Source organism: Salvelinus fontinalis, chromosome 9, assembly GCF_029448725.1.
Source record: "Salvelinus fontinalis isolate EN_2023a chromosome 9, ASM2944872v1, whole genome shotgun sequence".
Lineage (NCBI taxonomy): Eukaryota > Metazoa > Chordata > Actinopteri > Salmoniformes > Salmonidae > Salvelinus > Salvelinus fontinalis.
In genome coordinates this window covers 40588036-40606613 of record NC_074673.1, presented here as the reverse complement: position 1 = coordinate 40606613, position 18578 = coordinate 40588036, and the positions used below count along the sequence as shown (strand labels likewise).

The 18578-nt window shown below is 43.6% G+C and overlaps 1 protein-coding gene across 2 annotated transcripts; it reads left to right on the top strand.

Annotated features, from left to right (window-relative positions):
* The first annotated feature begins 298 nt into the window (after window positions 1-298).
* LOC129862589 (protein spire homolog 2-like) lies at window positions 299-18577 on the top strand. 2 transcript variants are annotated; one of them, XM_055934382.1, is made up of 16 exons: window positions 299-457; window positions 581-1121; window positions 3588-3631; window positions 3839-4225; window positions 4342-4416; window positions 6232-6396; window positions 6566-6652; window positions 9646-9766; window positions 13218-13309; window positions 13416-13632; window positions 14826-14953; window positions 15072-15209; window positions 15300-15367; window positions 15560-15587; window positions 16936-17033; window positions 17459-18577. In XM_055934382.1, the coding sequence occupies exons 2-16, from the start codon at window positions 827-829 to the stop codon at window positions 17700-17702; spliced, it is 2187 nt and encodes a 728-aa protein (XP_055790357.1). In that variant the 5' UTR covers window positions 299-457; window positions 581-826; the 3' UTR covers window positions 17703-18577. The 2 variants fall into 2 exon arrangements, with proteins under 2 accessions (XP_055790357.1, XP_055790356.1); XM_055934381.1 differs by having other exon boundaries at window positions 300-457; window positions 13143-13309.
* The last annotated feature ends 1 nt before the right edge of the window (window position 18578 follows it).

The following is an 18578-nucleotide window of genomic DNA, read 5'->3' as shown; positions in this document are numbered from 1 at the left end:
CAGTTGCAGAGGGAGGTGTTCTGTCCCAGGGTCCTAAGCTTGGTGATGAGCTTGGAGCTGACAATAGTGTTGAACGCTGAGCTGTAGTCAATGAATGACGTTTTCAAGCAATGCTTATTACAAGGTTATTACTGATTTATAAACTACACTATCCTATATTAACTAATGATGAACAGTCTATAGCTACTTATAAACCCTTTACAAGCTCTTATTTGTAGTCGGCTGGCTATTATTTCCTTGGGCCTACATAGGGGTTGAATCTCATGAATGAGTTTCTGCATGATGCACTGCTTCTGTTGATCGCCCTGTAGCCTACTTTGACAGGATTGTGGTTTCAATATTTTGTGGGTTGTTTGCATGATGCTCAGGATGCGTGAGACAGGGGCGGAGCACAGCGGCTGTTGGGATGCGCTGCAGTGGAGCCGAACATCTGGGGAACCAGACTGTCAAACCTAAGGTTATGGTCTATTCTCTCAATAACAATAAGCTCTAAAGATTAATGTATCTCTTCATCATTGTTTACCACGTCTGGTCGGTGGTCAAACATTTTCAACAAGTTTTCCCCTTTTTCTCCTTGCAGGTTGATTGCGACACTGGCGTAAGGTTTCCTCCTCCCGCCTCTTCTCCTTTCGGCACTGATTGAAATTCATGCAGATCAAAGATCGCTTTCGGTAACTCGCAGCTGCGGCAGTTGAGTTGGCGTGCTGTCGGTAACTCGCAGCTGCGGCAGTTGAGTTGGCGTGCTGTGGGGAAGGAAGGAACCCGGCGTGAACAGATAATGGCCTCAGAGCCGGCGGAGTAATGGGATCGGTCGCCTACCGCAGCCATGGCCAGATCAACAAACAGAAGCGCCAAGGATGGAGATTCAAGGGTGTCTGCTCCCACGGACCGGGCAGAGGCGCGGGACCTGAGCGACCCCAGAGAACTGTCTCTTGAAGAAGTGTTGAAATCCTACGAGCAGCCCATAAACGAGGAGCAGGCTTGGGCGATGTGTTATCAATACTGCAGCTGGTTGAGAGTGCCGCGCCCGGCCACTGTGACTGGTGGAGTTTACCGGGTGAAGGACCCGTCCTCTATACTCCTGCTCAGGGATGGGACGGTTTCCCCAAAGCAAGAACCAGGTAAGAGAGCTCTGTTAGCTCATCTTATTTATTTATCTAACTTCCTGACTGACATGTGCTGCACCAAAATACCTTCATTAAAACTATAGCCTACAATATAATTTAGAATAGGCTTTTCAGCTATTGCTCAATGAATTTGATAGGCTATTGATTTCCTATTTGTAGGCTATAATCGCTACATGGTATATTGTTTTGAATTAGCAATTTACAATAAATTCGTCAGTCGCACTACCTCCCCACACAGGGATGGCTTGGATTGGCAATTATTCATACAGTGCAATTCCAACCATGTATCGATTTGTTACATAAGGTTTGGACTTTAGACATATTGTGCAGATTTGTAATCAGTTTACCATTCACAAGTGTTTCAGTTAAAGCATCCAAAGGGTCCAAAGGGCCCAAAGCAAAACTCTAAAAACAGAGTTGCTGGCATAACTAACTGGGCCATGACATGATAAAATACAGGATACAATTGGGAGTGGAAAAAGATAGTAGGCTAGTAGATTACGAAATGGAAATAACACAAAGTTGAGAAAAATATGAAATCACCTTATCACTATGCTAATTTTCAATTTCATTTTAAATATGTTACTTTGTAAGAGGTAATACAAGTAAAATTATGCCACAACAAGTTGGACAATAGTTCATCCAATAGTTTAGGCTATAGATCAGTTGCTGAGACAGAGTTGTATAGGCCCAAATATATAAATACTTTGTAGTTTTTATTATTATTGAACAACGACAAAAGTATATAAAGAACCATGTAAATCACAATGAATAACAGAGACAGTTATTGATAGCTCACTACAGGGTCACTGTGGTCATCTTGTCTTGGGAGTTGTTTACTTAGGAGGGATGTTTCTTGGATGTTTTTGTTTACATTTATGGGACCATTTACAGAAGATTGTCAGTCAATTTAATGGCCGCAACAAAGGATATTGCTGCATATGTATGGTACATGTATCCTTGCTGATGACACGATTGTATTGTATTATTGATGCAGTTGGTCTGTATGGGTTAAATACATATGTTGTTCTGGACTTTCATCACACATCACACATCACAACCTGTCTGGTCATCACAATTACTTATCCCTGGCAAATGAGTGAGTAATGAAGTTGGCTACAGGTATTGTTGGTTAAGGGTTAAGGTTAGCCTACTAAGGGTGTGTTTTATACTGATTATGAATGAGGTCACCAGGAAGTTGATGTATCTATATTTGGATTGTACCTGGTGAGGTCACTAGTAATCTCACTCTCTCTATATTCTGTCCCCCGCCCTCTCTTTTCCCTATAGTTCTCTCAGATACGCTTGTATTTATTTTTTAACTCCCTCTGTTTTTTTATGTACATTTCTTGTCCCCCATATTTCCATGGCAACAGATGATATGGTCCATATTTTGAATGTGGGGGAAATCACAGGGCCAGCAGACATAAAACAGTACCAAAATAGATGAAATCTTGAAAACATTGCCTGGAAGAGAAATAAGGCTGTGTTTACATAGGCAGTCCAATTCTCATCTTTTTTCCACAAATTGGTCTTTGGACCAATCACGTCAGATCTTTTTCAGAGCTTATCTGATTGGCCAATTAGTGAAACAAATATCAGAATTGGGCTGCCTGTCTAAACGCAGCGAAACTATCATCACCAGACATGCACAAGATGAAAGACTCCATGTTCTCTCAGAGACACTGTCTGTGTCATTGGTTACATGAACCTGACCGGCCATAATGAAACCTGTCTAATGGTTCAGAAAGGATCTATTACTTTGCTTCTGATGGGCTTGAATAGAAATGTCTTCACCCTCCTGAAAGAGAACAGTACTACCACTTTGTGTCAGGCAGACTCTTTGCCCACGGCACGGATATATTTAGATGGTCTCTGTTTCTCTGGGCCTAGCCCTGCTTTCAGTGCTTTGTTCTGGACAGAAAGAGCAGCACTGACCCTTCACCCAGGCCTCTCCACTAGTCTCCGGTTCTGCAGGGCTGCTGTGCTGAACATGTAGTTTCAGGCCTCCCAGGTGTCATTACTGACATCTGAGCCCTGTGCTCCCCTGTACACACAGAAAACTGAGCCGCTACTGGCTAGCTGAGTTGAGTCTGCAGCACATGAGATATATAGAATATAATGACTGTGAAATGAAAAATGCGCATTCTAGAGTTATAAAGGGATCAATGGTGGGAAAATGATGCATCTTGTCTGTATTTTCTTCTGTATATCATATTTTCTATTCATATTTAGACCCATGAAATGCAAAGTAACCCAATGCTATATTATGGCGTTATAACCTTTTTCAGATCTAAAAAGCCAATATTTCTCGGATCAGCACAGAATATATTGTATAAAAAATGTGTGAAATAAATGGAGATCTCCAGACCATGTCAGGGAGGAGAGCAGGCATAAAACAGTTTTTGTTGATGAGGTAATGAGGTAATGAAAGTCATGCCTACTTTCTTGTCTTCATAGATGACACAGATGGACCTCCCCTTCCACCAATCGCAGAGCGTCAGGTGAGTTTCTGAACCCCTCATCCCCACCCTGTAATACACAACCCACTGTCATAGGTGAAGGCCAGTCTTTTTCCTCTTTTATCAACTATAAGGACACGTCTGCTCTGCCGGTCTCCGTATTTGGAGCTGGCCCTTTTCCCTCCACCTCAAGGTCTCCAGCTGTTCAGTCCTATTTATTTCCTCTATCACTTGCTTCTGTTTCCTCAGCTGGTTCAGTCTCTGGGCATGGCCATCTACCAGGCCCTAGACTGGGGACTGGATGACAGTGAGGAGCGGGAGCTGAGTCCTCAGCTGGAGCGGCTCATTGAGCGCATGGCGGGAGGTGATCATAGCCTGCAGGCTGACTCCGGCGGTGGCAATGGAACAACAGATGAGGGCTACAGTGGACAGGAGGAGGAGGAGGAAGAGGAAGAGGAGGGCGAAAAGGGGGCTTTAAGACCAGTGTGTACATTCAGCCAGGTGATGACGCTGTGCACTTCCAGATTGGCAATCCCTGCCCTTGCTCCGGAGCACTACCAGGCTGTGTGCAGAGCCTTGTTCGTTGAGACTCTTGAGTTGCAAACCTTCCTGATCAAAATCCGAAATGCCAAGGAGGTATGTTCCCGATTTGGTTCTATATCAGAGATTACAGAGCCGTCATGTGTAAAGCTCTGAAGTCATTGTTAACTGAATAGTTGTGTTATCATCAGTGTATTATCATTTCTCTGTAGATGCTGAAGAAGATCAATGGAGAGGATCCTCAGGAAGATCAAGCTGAGATCGATGCACTGAAACACACAGACTGGGTGAGATTCAGGGATTGTGTGTGTTGTCTGTGTCACTGTGTGTGTAGGTGAGGATATTTTCTTTCATTGGGTTGATGGGGTGTGCGAGGTACATGAGGGCTTATGTGTGAGTGTACACTGCCTTCAGAAAGTATTCACACCCCTTGACATTTTCCAAATTTGATTGTTTTACAAAGTGGAATTAAAATGTGTTTAATTGTCATTTTTGGTCAACGATTTACACATAATACTATGTAATGTCAAAGTGGAAGAATAATGTTATAACATTTATTTTTAAAAATTATGAAAAAGAAAACGGTAAAACTGTATGTCTTGATTAGATAAGTATTCACCCCACTGAGACAATACATGTTAGAATCACCTTTGGCAATGATTACAGCTGTGAGGGTTTCTAAGGAAAGTCTCTAAGATCTTTGCACACCTGGATTGTACAATATTTGCCTATTTATAATTTTTTTAATTCTTCAAGTTGGTTGTTGATCATTGCTAGACAGCAATTTTCAAGTCTTGCCATAGACTTTCAAGCAGATTTAATTCAAAATTGCAACGAGGCCACGCAGGAACATTCACTGTCATCTTGGTAAGCAACTCCAGTGTAGATTTGGCCTTGTGCTTTAGGATAGTGTCCTGCTGAAAGGGGAATTTGTCTCCCAGTGTTTGTTGGGATGAAGACTGAAACAGGTGTTCCTCTAGGATTTTTCCTGTGTTTAGCTGTGTTCCGTTTCTTTTTATCCTAATAAACTCCTTAGTCCTTTCCGATGACAAGCATACCCTTAGCAGCCACCACCATGCTTGAAAATATGAGGTGATACTCAGTGATGTGTTGGATTTGCCCCAAACATAACGCTTTGTTTCCTAGCCACCGTGCTTCTACACCTGCATTGCTTGCTGTTTGGGGTTTTAGGCTGGGTTTCTGTACAGCACTTTGAGATATCAGCTGATGTAAGAAGGGCTATATAAATACATTTGATTTGTATTCAGGACAAAAAGTTAATTTCTTTGCCACATTCTTTGCAGTATTACTTAAGTGCCATGTTGAAAAACAGAATGCATGTTTTGGAATATTTTTATTCTGTACAGGCTTCTTTTTTTCACTTCTTTTCACTCTATCATTTAGGTTAGTATTGTGGAGTAACTACAATGTTGTTGATCCATCCTTTGTTTTCTTCTGTCACACTCATTTAACTCTGTAACTGTATTTAAGTCTCCATTTGCCTCATGGTGAAATTCCTGAGCAGTTTTCCTTCCTCAACTGCAACTGAGTTAGGAAGGACTCCTGTATCTTTGTAGTGACTCTGTATTGATAGACCATCCAAAGCCTAATTCATAACTTCACCATGCTCAATGGGATATTCAACGTCTGTTATTTTTGTACTTTTAAAAATGTACTTTTATCAATCGCAAGACATTCAAAAACCTCCCTGGTCTTTGTGGTTGAATCTTTGAGTGACCTTACAGATAATTGTATATGTGGGGTACAGAGATCATGTTAACCACTATTATTGAACACTGAATGAGTCCATGCAAGTTATTATGTAATTTGTTAAGCACATTTTTACTCCAACACTTATTTAGCCTTGCCATAACAAAGGGGTTAAATACTTATTGACCGTAGACATTTCAGCTTTTATATGTTTTTTTGTGTGAACATTTTCTACAAATAAAATTCCACTTTGACATTATGGAGTATTGTGTGTAGATCAGTGACACAATCTCAATTTAATCCATTTTAAATGCAGACTGTAACACAACAAAATGTGGGAAAAGTAAATGGGTATGAATACTTTCTGAAGGCACTGTATATGTGTATTTCAGACTCATCTCTGGGTCCAGTTGATGAAGGAGCTGAGACAGGGGGTGAAACTTAAGAAGGTGCAGGAGCATGAGTTTGACAAACTGCCCACTGAGTTCAGCCTCACACCCTTTGAGATGCTCATGCAGGACATCCGCACCCGCAGGTTCCAGCTGCGGAAAGTCATGGTGAGCTGGGTATTGGTACTGATAGACTCTTGATCAATGGATTAGACAGAATTTACACAGAATTATACAACCTATAACTCAACCCATTGTCATGGGAAATTTAGTGATTAATGTATGACAGTAGTTATTTCTCCTGTATGTATCTCCCTCACTCATTTTCTCTCTGTAGGAGGATGGTGACATCCCCACACGAGTGAAAAGAAATGCCCATGAGCTTATTTTGGACTTCATCAGGTCTCGCCCTCCACTGAAACCAGTGAGTGTCCCTTCAATTACATTTTATTCTGTTGACTAGGGTGACCACATGTGCGGGACAGTCCTGCATGTTATCAACAAATTCAAACACCACTAATTTGGAAGAAAAAAAAAGTTAATTTGTCCCATATTTCAGTTGTAAATTCCAACCTGTCTCTTGCAGTCACATTGGCTTATGAGCAAATTTGAGTTTAGTTTATTAATTCGACCATTTAAAAAAACAAGCACACAAACTTAAAAGCCATACATGCACATGAATAAAATCATCGAGGATAACACACAATAAAGTCTGGGACTTATTTCCATTGTGGTCCTCCAAATGTATATAATAAGGATGTAGTACTGGTGAGGTTAAACACTTCTCCAATCGTTGTTGAGATCTGATATTATGTGTAGCGCAAGACGAGACGTAGGCAATGTCATAGGCCTATCGTAAACCAATCACATTTTTCAAATCCTTTCGGGCTAAATTCCAGCTAAACTTGGAGAGGACTATGGAAGTCCAGAGAGGACATATGAATAAAATAACTATTCCCTCGTTATATCGAGATCAAGACTTATTTATCTCAAGATCACGACATAACAAAAGTTGTTTTGTTGAGATCACGAGATAAACTCTATAAATAGGAGTGGACATATTGATGGTAGATTGACAGTAGTGTCATTGTGGACCAAAGACTACAAAGATCTAAGACCTTTCATTAGAGCACATCTGTTGTAGGTAGCCATGTGCTAGTGTATAGGCCTGGTGTAACGTCCTGACCAGAGTTCCTATGTGTTTTGCTTGTTTAGTGTTGGTCAGGACGTGAGCTGGGTGGGAATTCTATGTTGTGTGTCTAGTTAGTCTGTTTCTGTGTCCAGCCTAATATGGTTCTCAATCAGAGACAGCTGTCAATCGTTGTCCCTGATTGAGAATCATATATAGGTGGCTTGTTTTGTGTTGGGGATTGTGGGTGGTTGTTTCCTGTCTCTGTGTTTGTATTCTGCACCAGATAGGACTGTTTCGGCGTGCCACATTTTGTTCGTTGTAAGTGTTCACTGTTTTTGTTTAATTAAACATGTTGAGCACTGGCTACGCTGCGTGTTGGTCCGATCCCTGTTTCACCCTCTCTTATAGTGAAGAGAGGGAAGGCTGCCGTTACACCTGGGCCTTCATATCAAAGCTCTGGCAATGAAAGGCAAACAATGGCATACTGAGGAATTACAAATTCCAAAGAAACTGCACATGTTACAGTATGTGTTGGGTCAGTGAGCTGATTTTTATAGCTGGATGAATGGTGGAGCTGTCCTTCAGCACCACAACATTTTGCCCACCATTTATGGCTGAAATGACAAATAGACTGTACTATTGAGAAACCTCAACATGGCCTCCCGGGTGGCGCAGTGGTCTAGGGCACTGCATCGCAGTGCTAACTGCGCCACCAGAGTCTCTGGGTTCGTGCCCAGGCTCTGTCGCAGCCGGCCGCGACCGGGAGGTCCGTGGGGCGACGCACAATTGGCATAGCGTCGTCCGGGGTAGGGAGGGTTTGGCCGGTAGGGATATCCTTGTCTCATCGCGCTCCAGCGACTCCTGTGGCGGGCCGGGCGCAGTGCGCGCCAACCAAGGGGGCTCAGGTACACGGTGTTTCCTCCGACACATTGGTGCGGCTGGCTTCCGGGTTGGAGGCGCGCTGTGTTAAGAAGCAGTACGGCTGGTTGGGTTGTGCTTCGGAGGACGCATGGCTTTCGACCTTCGTCTCTCCCGAGCCCGTACGGGAGTTGTAGCGATGAGACAAGGTAGTTATTACTAGCGATTGGATACCACGAAAATTGGGGAGAAAATGGGATAAAAAAAAAATAAAATAAAAAAAAAGAGAAACCTCAACATGTGATTCACTTCACCTTTTACTATTTTTATTTTTCTGTACTACTTGTTGTTTGTAACTTTGTTTTTGCTGCTATTGACAGGCCAACCTCACCATTAAAACTATTAAAGAGATTAAAATAAATCTATAATGGTAGACTGGTAAACTTTGTGGTCTGCAACCACAGTTGTGGTAACTTTTCTTGCACTGAACATTCCAGATTCAATCTATTTAAAATAGTAGTGCAACCGTACTTTTGCATCTTTAAAATGGTATTGTATTGGAGCCAAAACTAGAACCTATAACTATAACTAGCCACCTATAACTGACAGACATAATGCAATTTCTACCTGGGTTAATCCTTAATAAAAATAAAAATGGATGTGCTGATCCACCATGGGCTCTGCCTCCCCAGCCATAATGTCAATCTATCATCAATAAGTCCACTCCTATTTATAGTTGATCTGGTGATCTCAACAACAAAAAAAATGTTATGTCCCGATCACAAGAAATGTATTTTGTGATGTCAAAATGAGGGATTTTAAATTGTTTTATTCATATGTCCTCTCTGGACTTCCATGATTGAACCAGAATACAGGAAGGCTATAGTTTGTTATCACTGCTCTAATGTGCTCACAAAACAGTAACTCAATGCAGATTTGGACGTTTCACCGTAAAACGTGAAGAATTCTCATTTACGAGAAAGTGATGATGGCCTATTTTGAAAATTAGGTATGCCTAACTTGCTGTTTGAGGGTAGGCCGATTGAAAATAGATCATTTACATGAGACATTGTGTGTGGGATTAGGCAGACATTGCAATTGGAGTATGCATTTTATGCATATTCTATAATGATATTCAATAGGCTACATCTGTTGATCCAAATGTAAGAAATTATGATGTCATTAGCACTACACCATGAGCGGTGGGTGACAAAAAAAGGCTACACTGTGCCGCGAATGTCCCGCGAAATCATCCTGCATTTGAGTATTTTAAATGTGGTCACCCTTCTGTTGATGTGACTGCACTGTGCCTGTGCCAGTACCTTGTGCATAGACTGGTCAGTGAGACAGTCTGAGACTGGGTCCTGTGTGTCTGTGTTTGTTTCTCCTGTGTTCTCAGTCTACCTGTGTGTTGTGTTGCATGCTAGGCATCGGAGCGCAACCTGCCCCCTCCTCCTCAGGAACAGCAGTCCCTTCACGAACGCGTCCTCGCTGAAATCAAACAGGAGCGCAAACTGAAGCCTGTGGACCCACCCGGCTCCAAGAGATGTATGGGCATCACTGCCAGTGCATTAACACTTAGAACTATATGGGTTGTTCTTCAATTATGGTGGCATTTTGGGGGAAAAACGAAAAAAAAAATTGAAATGTATTTGGGTACATATTCCCATTCTAAATCAACTAATATGGTAGCTTAATGACTTAATTTTCTTTAACCATTATGATAACATTGTGCCTCCAGGAGGAGTAGTAACACTCCAGGAGGAGTAGTAACACTCCAGGAGGAGTAGTAAAACTCCAGGAGGAGTAGTAACACTCCAGTAGGAGTAGTAACACTCCAGGAGGAGTAGTAACACTCCAGTAGGAATAGTAAAAGGAGGAGTAGTAAAACTCCAGTAGGAGTAGTAAATACTACAGGAGGAGTAGTAACACTCCAGGAGGAGGAGTAACACTCCAGTAGGAGTAGTAACACTCCAGGAGGAGGAGTAACACTCCAGTAGGAGTAGTAACACTCCAGTAGGAATAGTAACAGGAGGGGTAGTAAAACTCCAGTAGGAGTAGTAACACTCCAGGAGGAGGAGTAACATTCCAGGAGGAGTAGTAACACTCCAGGAGGAGTAGTAACACTCCGGGAGCAGTAGTAACACTCCGGGAGGAGTAGTAACACTCCGGGAGGAGTAGTAACACTCCAGGAGGAGTAGTAACACTCCAGGAGCAGTAGTAACACTCCAGGAGGAGTAGTAACACTCCAGGAGGAGTAGTAAAACTCCAGGAGGAGTAGTAACACTCCAGTAGGAGTAGTAACACTCCAGGAGGAGTAGTAACACTCCAGTAGGAATAGTAAAAGGAGGAGTAGTAAAACTCCAGTAGGAGTAGTAAATACTACAGGAGGAGGAGTAACACTCCAGTAGGAGTAGTAACACTCCAGGAGGAGTAGTAACACTCCAGTAGGAGTAGTAACACTCCAGTAGGAATAGTAACAGGAGGGGTAGTAAAACTCCAGTAGGAGTAGTAACACTCCAGGAGGAGGAGTAACATTCCAGGAGGAGTAGTAACACTCCAGGAGGAGTAGTAACACTCCAGGAGCAGTAGTAACACTCCGGGAGGAGTAGTAACACTCCAGGAGGAGTAGTAACACTCCAGGAGCAGTAGTAACACTCCAGGAGGAGTAGTAACACTCCAGGAGCAGTAGTAACACTCCGGGAGGAGTAGTAACACTCCAGGAGGAGTACTACCACCCCTGTAGGAGTAGTAACACTCCAGGAGGAGGAGTAACATTACAGGAGGAGTAGTAACACTCCAGTAGGAGTAGTAACACTCCAGGAGGAGTAGTAACACTCCAGTAGGAGTAGTTACACTCTGGGAGGAGTAGTAACACTCCAAGAGGAATAGTAACACTCCAGTAGGAGTAGTTACACTCAGGAGGAGGAGTAACATTCCAGGAGGAGTAGTAACACTCCAGTAGGAGTAGTAACACTCCAGGAGGACTAGTAACACTCCAGTAGGAGTAGTTACACTCTGGGAGGAGTAGTAACACTCCAAGAGGAATAGTAACACTCCAGCAGGAGTAGTTACACTCCAGGAGGAGTAGTAACACTCCAGTAGGAATAGTAACACTAACACTCCAGGAGGAGTAGTAACACTCCAGGAGGAGGAGTAACACTCCAGTAGGAGTAGTAACACTCCAGTAGGAGTAGTAACACTCCAGGAGGACTAGTAACACTCCAGTAGGAGTAGTTACACTCCAGGAGGATTACTACTCCTCCTGGAGTGTTACTACTCCTACTGGAGCGGTAGTACTCCTCCTGGAGTTTTACTACTCCTCCTGTTACTATTCCTACACCAAATCTCCCAGCTCACATCAACACCATCATCCCAGACACACTGGACCCACTCCAATTTGCATACTGTCCCAACAGATCCACAGATGATGCGATCTCTATTGCACTCCACACTGCCTTCTCCCACCTGGACAAAAGGAGCACCTATGTGAGAATGCTGTTCAATGACTACAGCCCAGCGTTCAACACCATAGTGCCCTCCAAGCTCATCAATAAGCTAAGGACCCTGGGACTGAACACCTCACTCTGCAACTGGACTTCCTGACGGGCTGCTCCCAGGTGGTAAGGGTAGGCAACAACACGTCTGCCACACTGACCCTCAACAGGGGGGCCCCTCAGGGCTCCTTATTCACCCACAACTGCGTGGCCACGCACGCAACCTCTCCCTCAACGTCAGTGAGACGAAGGAGCTGATCGTGGACTCCAGGAAACAGAGGGCCGAGCACTCCCCCATTCATATTGACGGGGCTGTAGTGGAGCTGGTCGAGAACTTCGTGCCCATATCACTAAGGATCTTTCATGGTACACACACACCAACACAGTTGTGAAGAGGGCACGATAAAGCCACTTCCCCCTCAGGAGGCTGAAAAGGTTTTGCATGGGCCCTCAGATCCTCAAAACGTTCTACAGCTGCACCATTGAGAGCATCTTGATCCACTGCATCACCGCTTGGTATGGCAACTGCTTGGCATCTGACCGCAAGGAACTACAGAGGGTAGTGTGTACTGGGCCAAGCTCCCTGCCATCCAGGACCTCTATACCAGGCAGTGTCAGAGGAAGGCCGTAAAAATGATCAAAGACTCCAGCCACCCTAGTCATAGACTGTTTTCTCTGCTACCACACTGCAAGTGGTACCGATGCACCAAATCTGGAATCAACAGGACCCTGAACAGCTTATACCCCAAGCCATAAGACTTTGAAAATAATTAGTTAAATAGTTAACGACAGGAGGCTGGTGGCACCTTAATTTGGGAGGATGGGCTTGTGGTAATGGCTGGATCAGAATAAGTAGAATGGTATCAAAAACATCAAACACATGGTTTGATGCCATTCCATTTGCTCCGTTCTAGCCATTATTATGAGCTGTCCACCCCTCAGCAGCCTCCACTGTAGTTAACCAAATAGCTACCCGGACTATCTGCATTAAACCCTTTATGCACTAACTATTTGTTTTACTCATCACATACGTTGCTGCTACTGTTTATTATCTATCCTGTTGCCTAGTCACTTTATTCCTTTTATATGTACATATCTATCTCAATTACCTCATACCCCTGCACATCGACTTGGTAATGATACCCTGTGTATATAGCCAAGTTATTTATTACTTTTGTTATTACATGTTTTACTTTTCTATTATTTATCTATTTTCTTTCTCTGCATTGTTGGGAAGGGCCCGTAAGTATAAATACAATTTGATTGGACTATTTGTCCTTCAAGTGTTTTTCATGGTTGCAAAGGCAAGGGACGCAAATACCACCGCGATTCAAGAACGACCCATACACGTAGCATCTACCTAGCGTGGCATGTATTCTAAATGTGTTTGAGAGTTCAGTGTTTGTGTGTTGGGTTTCATTCCCCAGCGTTTGGCTCCTTGCCCTGTCTGGCACCCAACTTCCTGTGTGATTTCAAATCTACTTCCTGCATTGACCTGTCAGTCTCAGAGCTTAGGTCCCGCCCCCCATCTCATCCTCGTGTTCTGCTCAAAGCTCCTACTCTTCAGGAGATGGAGGAGATGAGTATTTTGGAGGTGAGAGGAAAGAGAGAAGATAACTACAACAACATCTACCAATTAAGCCTCTCACACAAGAAGTCATGTTCCATTTCCTCCTCCTCCTGTCTTGTTGTTGCTGCAGGATGAGGAGTCTCCAGGAGAGCTCTGCCGGGCTGAGAGTTTTCCCACATCCATGAAACGGGACCGCTCCTTCTCTGAACATGACCTGGCTGAGCTCAGGGGGGAGATTCTCCCCTCACTGTCCGAATCCGCACATCTGGGAGGGGCTGTGTTGCGGAGGGGCGAGAGACCACGGTCACACACGCTCTCAGGGGCTGGGCCACCCCCCACGCACAGAGGTCAGTATGCTCACTGAGCCTCCTCTCACTGCAGACAGTTTCAGGTCTTGGTCAACAGAGGGAGACATTTACTGTATTCATGTGATACTGTAGCTCCAGTCATTAAGCTACTGACTGTAATCAGTTTATGAAACAGATATTTTGGTATTTTGGCCATGTCAAATATTTATTTATGTTGAAAAGCAAGCCTGACAAAAAAATAATATATTTGCAAATAAAAAACTTTGGTGTAAACTGTTAAAAAATGTTAAATAAATAAATAAAATGCAATAGAGTTTTTTTTAGGGCTTCATGATGGATATAATAAACTTATAAAGCTGTACAGATAAGAACTAGATCCATAAAATGCTAGGAGGAAAACAGCTAATGGGTTTGATTGGTTTCTTACGCCCCTTGATTGGTGAGATGAGGGAGATGTGTTGACCATAGTTAGTTAGTAAGTAAGTTCTCCATCTCCTTACACAAACCTTAGCCAGAATGGAGGCCCTTACCCCCAATCTATCAAATTAAACTCCCAACCTTCCAATCTCAGGGTGGACTCTGTAACCACAAGCCGACTGAGTTGGTTTTGACCTGGTTTTGACCATAGTAGGCGAGAACAAAAACAAATGGGGGTTCAGTGAGTTGTCACCACTGTTCTAGGGGAATGTCAACCCTTTCTCATCACAGACTTGTCCAAAATGTAGTGATGAGCAGCTGATTTACATTAGCCTACATTTAGCCTGCTGTTGTTTTCTAGTTGAATGTTTTCCGTAAGACTTGGCTGTGGTTAAACCCCATAGGAGTCTACAGCCATGTCACAGGGTTAGTCCTCGCTTCTGCTTCCTTTACATTTAGCATAAAGAAGACATTGGCACTTATTTAGTCTTAGAGGTTACATCACATACAAAGTCTTACTACTAATACCTAGCCTCATTTTTATTTACTCCGACCCCAATTTAGTTCCCCTCTTGAATGTCAAAAAAGGATCTGCTGTGATCTCCTTGCAAGTGTTCCTACATGCGTTATACTCCACCAAAAACAGACAGATAAAAACACTAGATGTCACCACTAATTTATTTCATTGACGGCTCATTTTTAACCTACAGCTTTGGATGTTCAGAGCTCTGACTCAATAGAAGAACATCATGGACTGTGATTCAAAGCTTTCTTCCTATTCGTCTGTCTGTCTGTCTCCATCTCCCTGTTCCAAGCCCCTCTTCCTGTGCCAGGCTGGGTGCCCCTCTCCCCTGCCCGTATCTCTCTCAGCTCAGTGGATGAGACCACAAAAGGGGCAGAGACTGGCTCTAGCTCTCGGGGTGGCTATAAACCCAAGTGGATGGTGAGTGGCCCATTGTCTTTGATCACTGCTTCCCCTGGGTGCTCCACTTCAACCTGACCTGACTAATCTATGCAATCTCCTCTCTACCTACTCAACCCCTCTCTATATCCCTGTGAAGGAGGAATTCAGTCACCCAGTGGAGAGTCTTGCCTTAACAGTCGATGAGGTCATCAATGTGCGTCGTGTGCTGGTGAAAGCAGAGATGGAGAAGTACCTCCAGAACAAGGAACTGTATGACAATCTGAGGAGAGGCAAGGTACAGGCAGTTACGTCATATCCTTTCATATTGTTCTCTCAAAGCCTTATGAGCGAGGTTTTATCGATAGTATATGTATGTGTCTCCCAGGTGTGCTGTTGCTGCAGAATTAAATTCCCCCTCTTTTCCTGGCCATCCACCTGCCTGCTCTGTAAAAGGTCAGTAAACATTAGTACGTGCGCCTTTTGAAATAACACCATATTCAATTAATTTAAACTTGGTCAAGAAGAACAAGAATTATGTTGCTTTTTACATACCATTGTGGGTTTGATTGAATAGCGCCATATGTGTTGTTGGCAGTGTAATTCGGGGGATTCTTAGCTCTGTCCCTGTGCTTCTCTCTCCTTCAGGTCTGTCTGTGGATCCTGCAGTGCAAAGGTATCCTACATCCCCTTCCTCTTTGACAGTGTAAATGCAAATTCATGTTTTTGGAATGTGTAATGTTTTCACAGTTCTTTCTGCTAATGTGGTTTGTATTCAATATACAGTATATATCATTAGACGATCAAAATATGTTCTGTGGTGGCTCATAATATTATTCTGTGCATTTAATCATGTAAATTATTTTAATTTGTGCCTCAGTCATCAGACCATTTGTGTTTCTGTGCTAAATAGGTTTTAGGTCTGGGCTGTTCTAGTTTGTCGTGTGAGATTGTAGTTTGTCTTTGCTGTTTCTGTTTTGTAAGTTCATGGTTCTGAATATATACTGAACAAAAATGTAAACGCAACATGCAACAATTTCAACGGTTTTACTGAGTTACATTTCAGATAACGAAGTCAGTCAAATGAAATAAATTAATTAGGCCCTAATATATGGATTTCACATGACGGCAGGGGGGGGGCCTGGAGGGGCATAGGTCCACCCACTGGGGAGCCAGGCCCAGCCAATCAGAATGAGTTTTTCCCCACAAAAGGGCTTTATTACAGACAGAAATACTCCTCAGTTTCATCAGATGTCCGGGTGGCTGGTCTCAGATGATCCCGCAGGTGAAGAAGCTGGATGTGGAGGTACTGAGCTGGCGTGGATACATGTGGTCTGCGGTTGTGAGCCCGGTTGGATATACTGCCACATTCTCTAAAACAACGTTGGAGGCAGCTTATGGTAGAGAAATTAACATTAAATTATCTGGCAACAGCTCTGGTGGACATTCCTGCAGTCAGCATGCCAATTTGACACTCCCTCAAAACTTAAGACATCTGTGGCATTGTGTTGTGTGACAAAACTGCACATTTTAGAGTGGCCTTTTATTGTCCCCAGCACAAGGTGCACTTGTGTAATGATCATGCTGTTTATTCAGCTTCTTGACATACCACACATTTTCTTGGCAAAGGAGAAATGCTCACTAACAAGGATGTAAACAAATTTGTGCACAACATTTCAGAGAAATAAGCTTTTTGTGATAGAACATTTCTGGGTTCTTTTAATCCAGCTCATGAAACATGGGACCAACACTTTACATGTTGTGTTTATTTTTTTGTTCAGTATAGTTTGTGATTGTGCTGTGAGGTTCTGTTGAGGTTGATGTTTTGTGACATTGTTTCTCCCTCATTCTCGCAGCTCTGTCTTATCTCATATTTCCTAATCATATTAAGTCTGCCATTTCCTCTTCACTTTCTCCTGCAGATATATGATCTCTCTCAGTTCTTCAAATGTCCTGCTCCTCTTCCTCTTCCTCCTCACCCATGCCCATTTTAACTATCTATTTTCCCTCACCCTTTGCTACAGATGAAGATTCCTTCCAAGAAGATGGCCCACATCCCAGTCTACACTGTGGGCTTTCACAGCAGCCCAAAGAGCCATGGTCGCAAGAGTGAGGTCTACAAGTGAGTCTTGTTTGCCTGTACAGTATATCTTTCAGTCTATTTGAGTTACTTCATGGCCACTGAACTGGATCTCTTTACCTCAGCAGAGGAAGTCTTTGCTCACCCCAGCCAATAGGAACTCACATGCTTAATCCAATCACTTGCCATCCTCTAGATTTCTCAGCATTTGTTATGTAACTCCTCCATTTCACTCAGATCTCGAAGTAGCCATTATGTACTAATTACCCATCTGATTGCTCCGCAGTCAGTCTTTAATGTCTCCCTTTAGGCCATTATAGATGGGTAGGGCCTAGAGTTGTTCCAAACCATGTGCCCTGACCGGGAAAAACTCCAGGCCAATGCGACCTGATTAGAGTGTTCCTGGTCATGTTATATACTCAGAGCACTCCACTGAAGGGTTATAACACCTGTCTCCCTCTCCACAGATCTCTGCGTACTCTCTCCCGCCGGTCTGTGGAGGAGGAGTTCCCCCACCTGTACACCCATGGCTGCAGCCTGCGGGATGTCTGTGCGGACTGCACCAAGTTTGTGGCTGATGTCATCTCGTCCAGTCGCAAGAGCCTGGACATCCTCAACAACACTCCCAAGAGGGAGAGTGTTACGCCCAAGACACACCCCCAACCTCATGCATCACCACATCCGCCCACCTTGAAGAGGAAGAACAAGTGAATAGATCGACTGTTGGTTTTTCCTGCGCCTCCTTAGCAGGGTTGCACCTGTGCTGCACTACTAGCCTACTCAAATACCCCACCATTCCCCCTAACCTGCAAGTATCCCCTCACCCTGCTGAAGTGCTTGTTAAGGGTTGTTCCTCCCCCACTCCACTGTGGAGGTTCATAGGAGGATATGGCCTAGGAACAACAATAAGTCTGCCTCATCACACCAGTGATTACTTCACTCACTGGTCTGATGCACAGCTGAAACTGAGAGAGAGGACATAAGGAAGAAGTGGAGGGCAAGCAGAGAGGGGAGGCAAAACAGAGGGAGGAGGAAATAGGTGAGAGAGGAAGAGGTAAGGACGGTTGGAAAAAGGAGATATATCTACTGTAGGAGCCAAGAGTTTGGTTTAGGCTAAACATTTAGCTCCCTAGTTGCCTTGTTGTAGTTATGAAAAACCAAAATAACACATTTTAACTGTAAACGCACCTTGACACACCTTCTTAGAACACCAGATTTTTTTTCTGGAATGTTAAAACAACACTATGGCAAGCTCAATAGAAGAGTATTTCACTATGACAATAATTGTTGAAATGTGCTAGGATTGTCTGTGGTCCAACTTAATGATGCATGGTGACATTGTCTGTACGACTGTTTGAATGTAACCGGGTCTGAGAGGACTAGTAAAGGTCACGTCTGGGTAAAAGAGATCCTAAGAGAGACCTGTCCTGTTGGCACCACACTGGACTGGACCCCAGCCGTCTATCTCTGCTGCTTCAGAATGACATTAAGCCCCCTCTCTCGCCCTCGATGGTCCTGTGAGATCTGCTCTAATTTTCTAAACACTAAGTAAACCTCAACTGCAATACATCTAATGTAACCATGAAG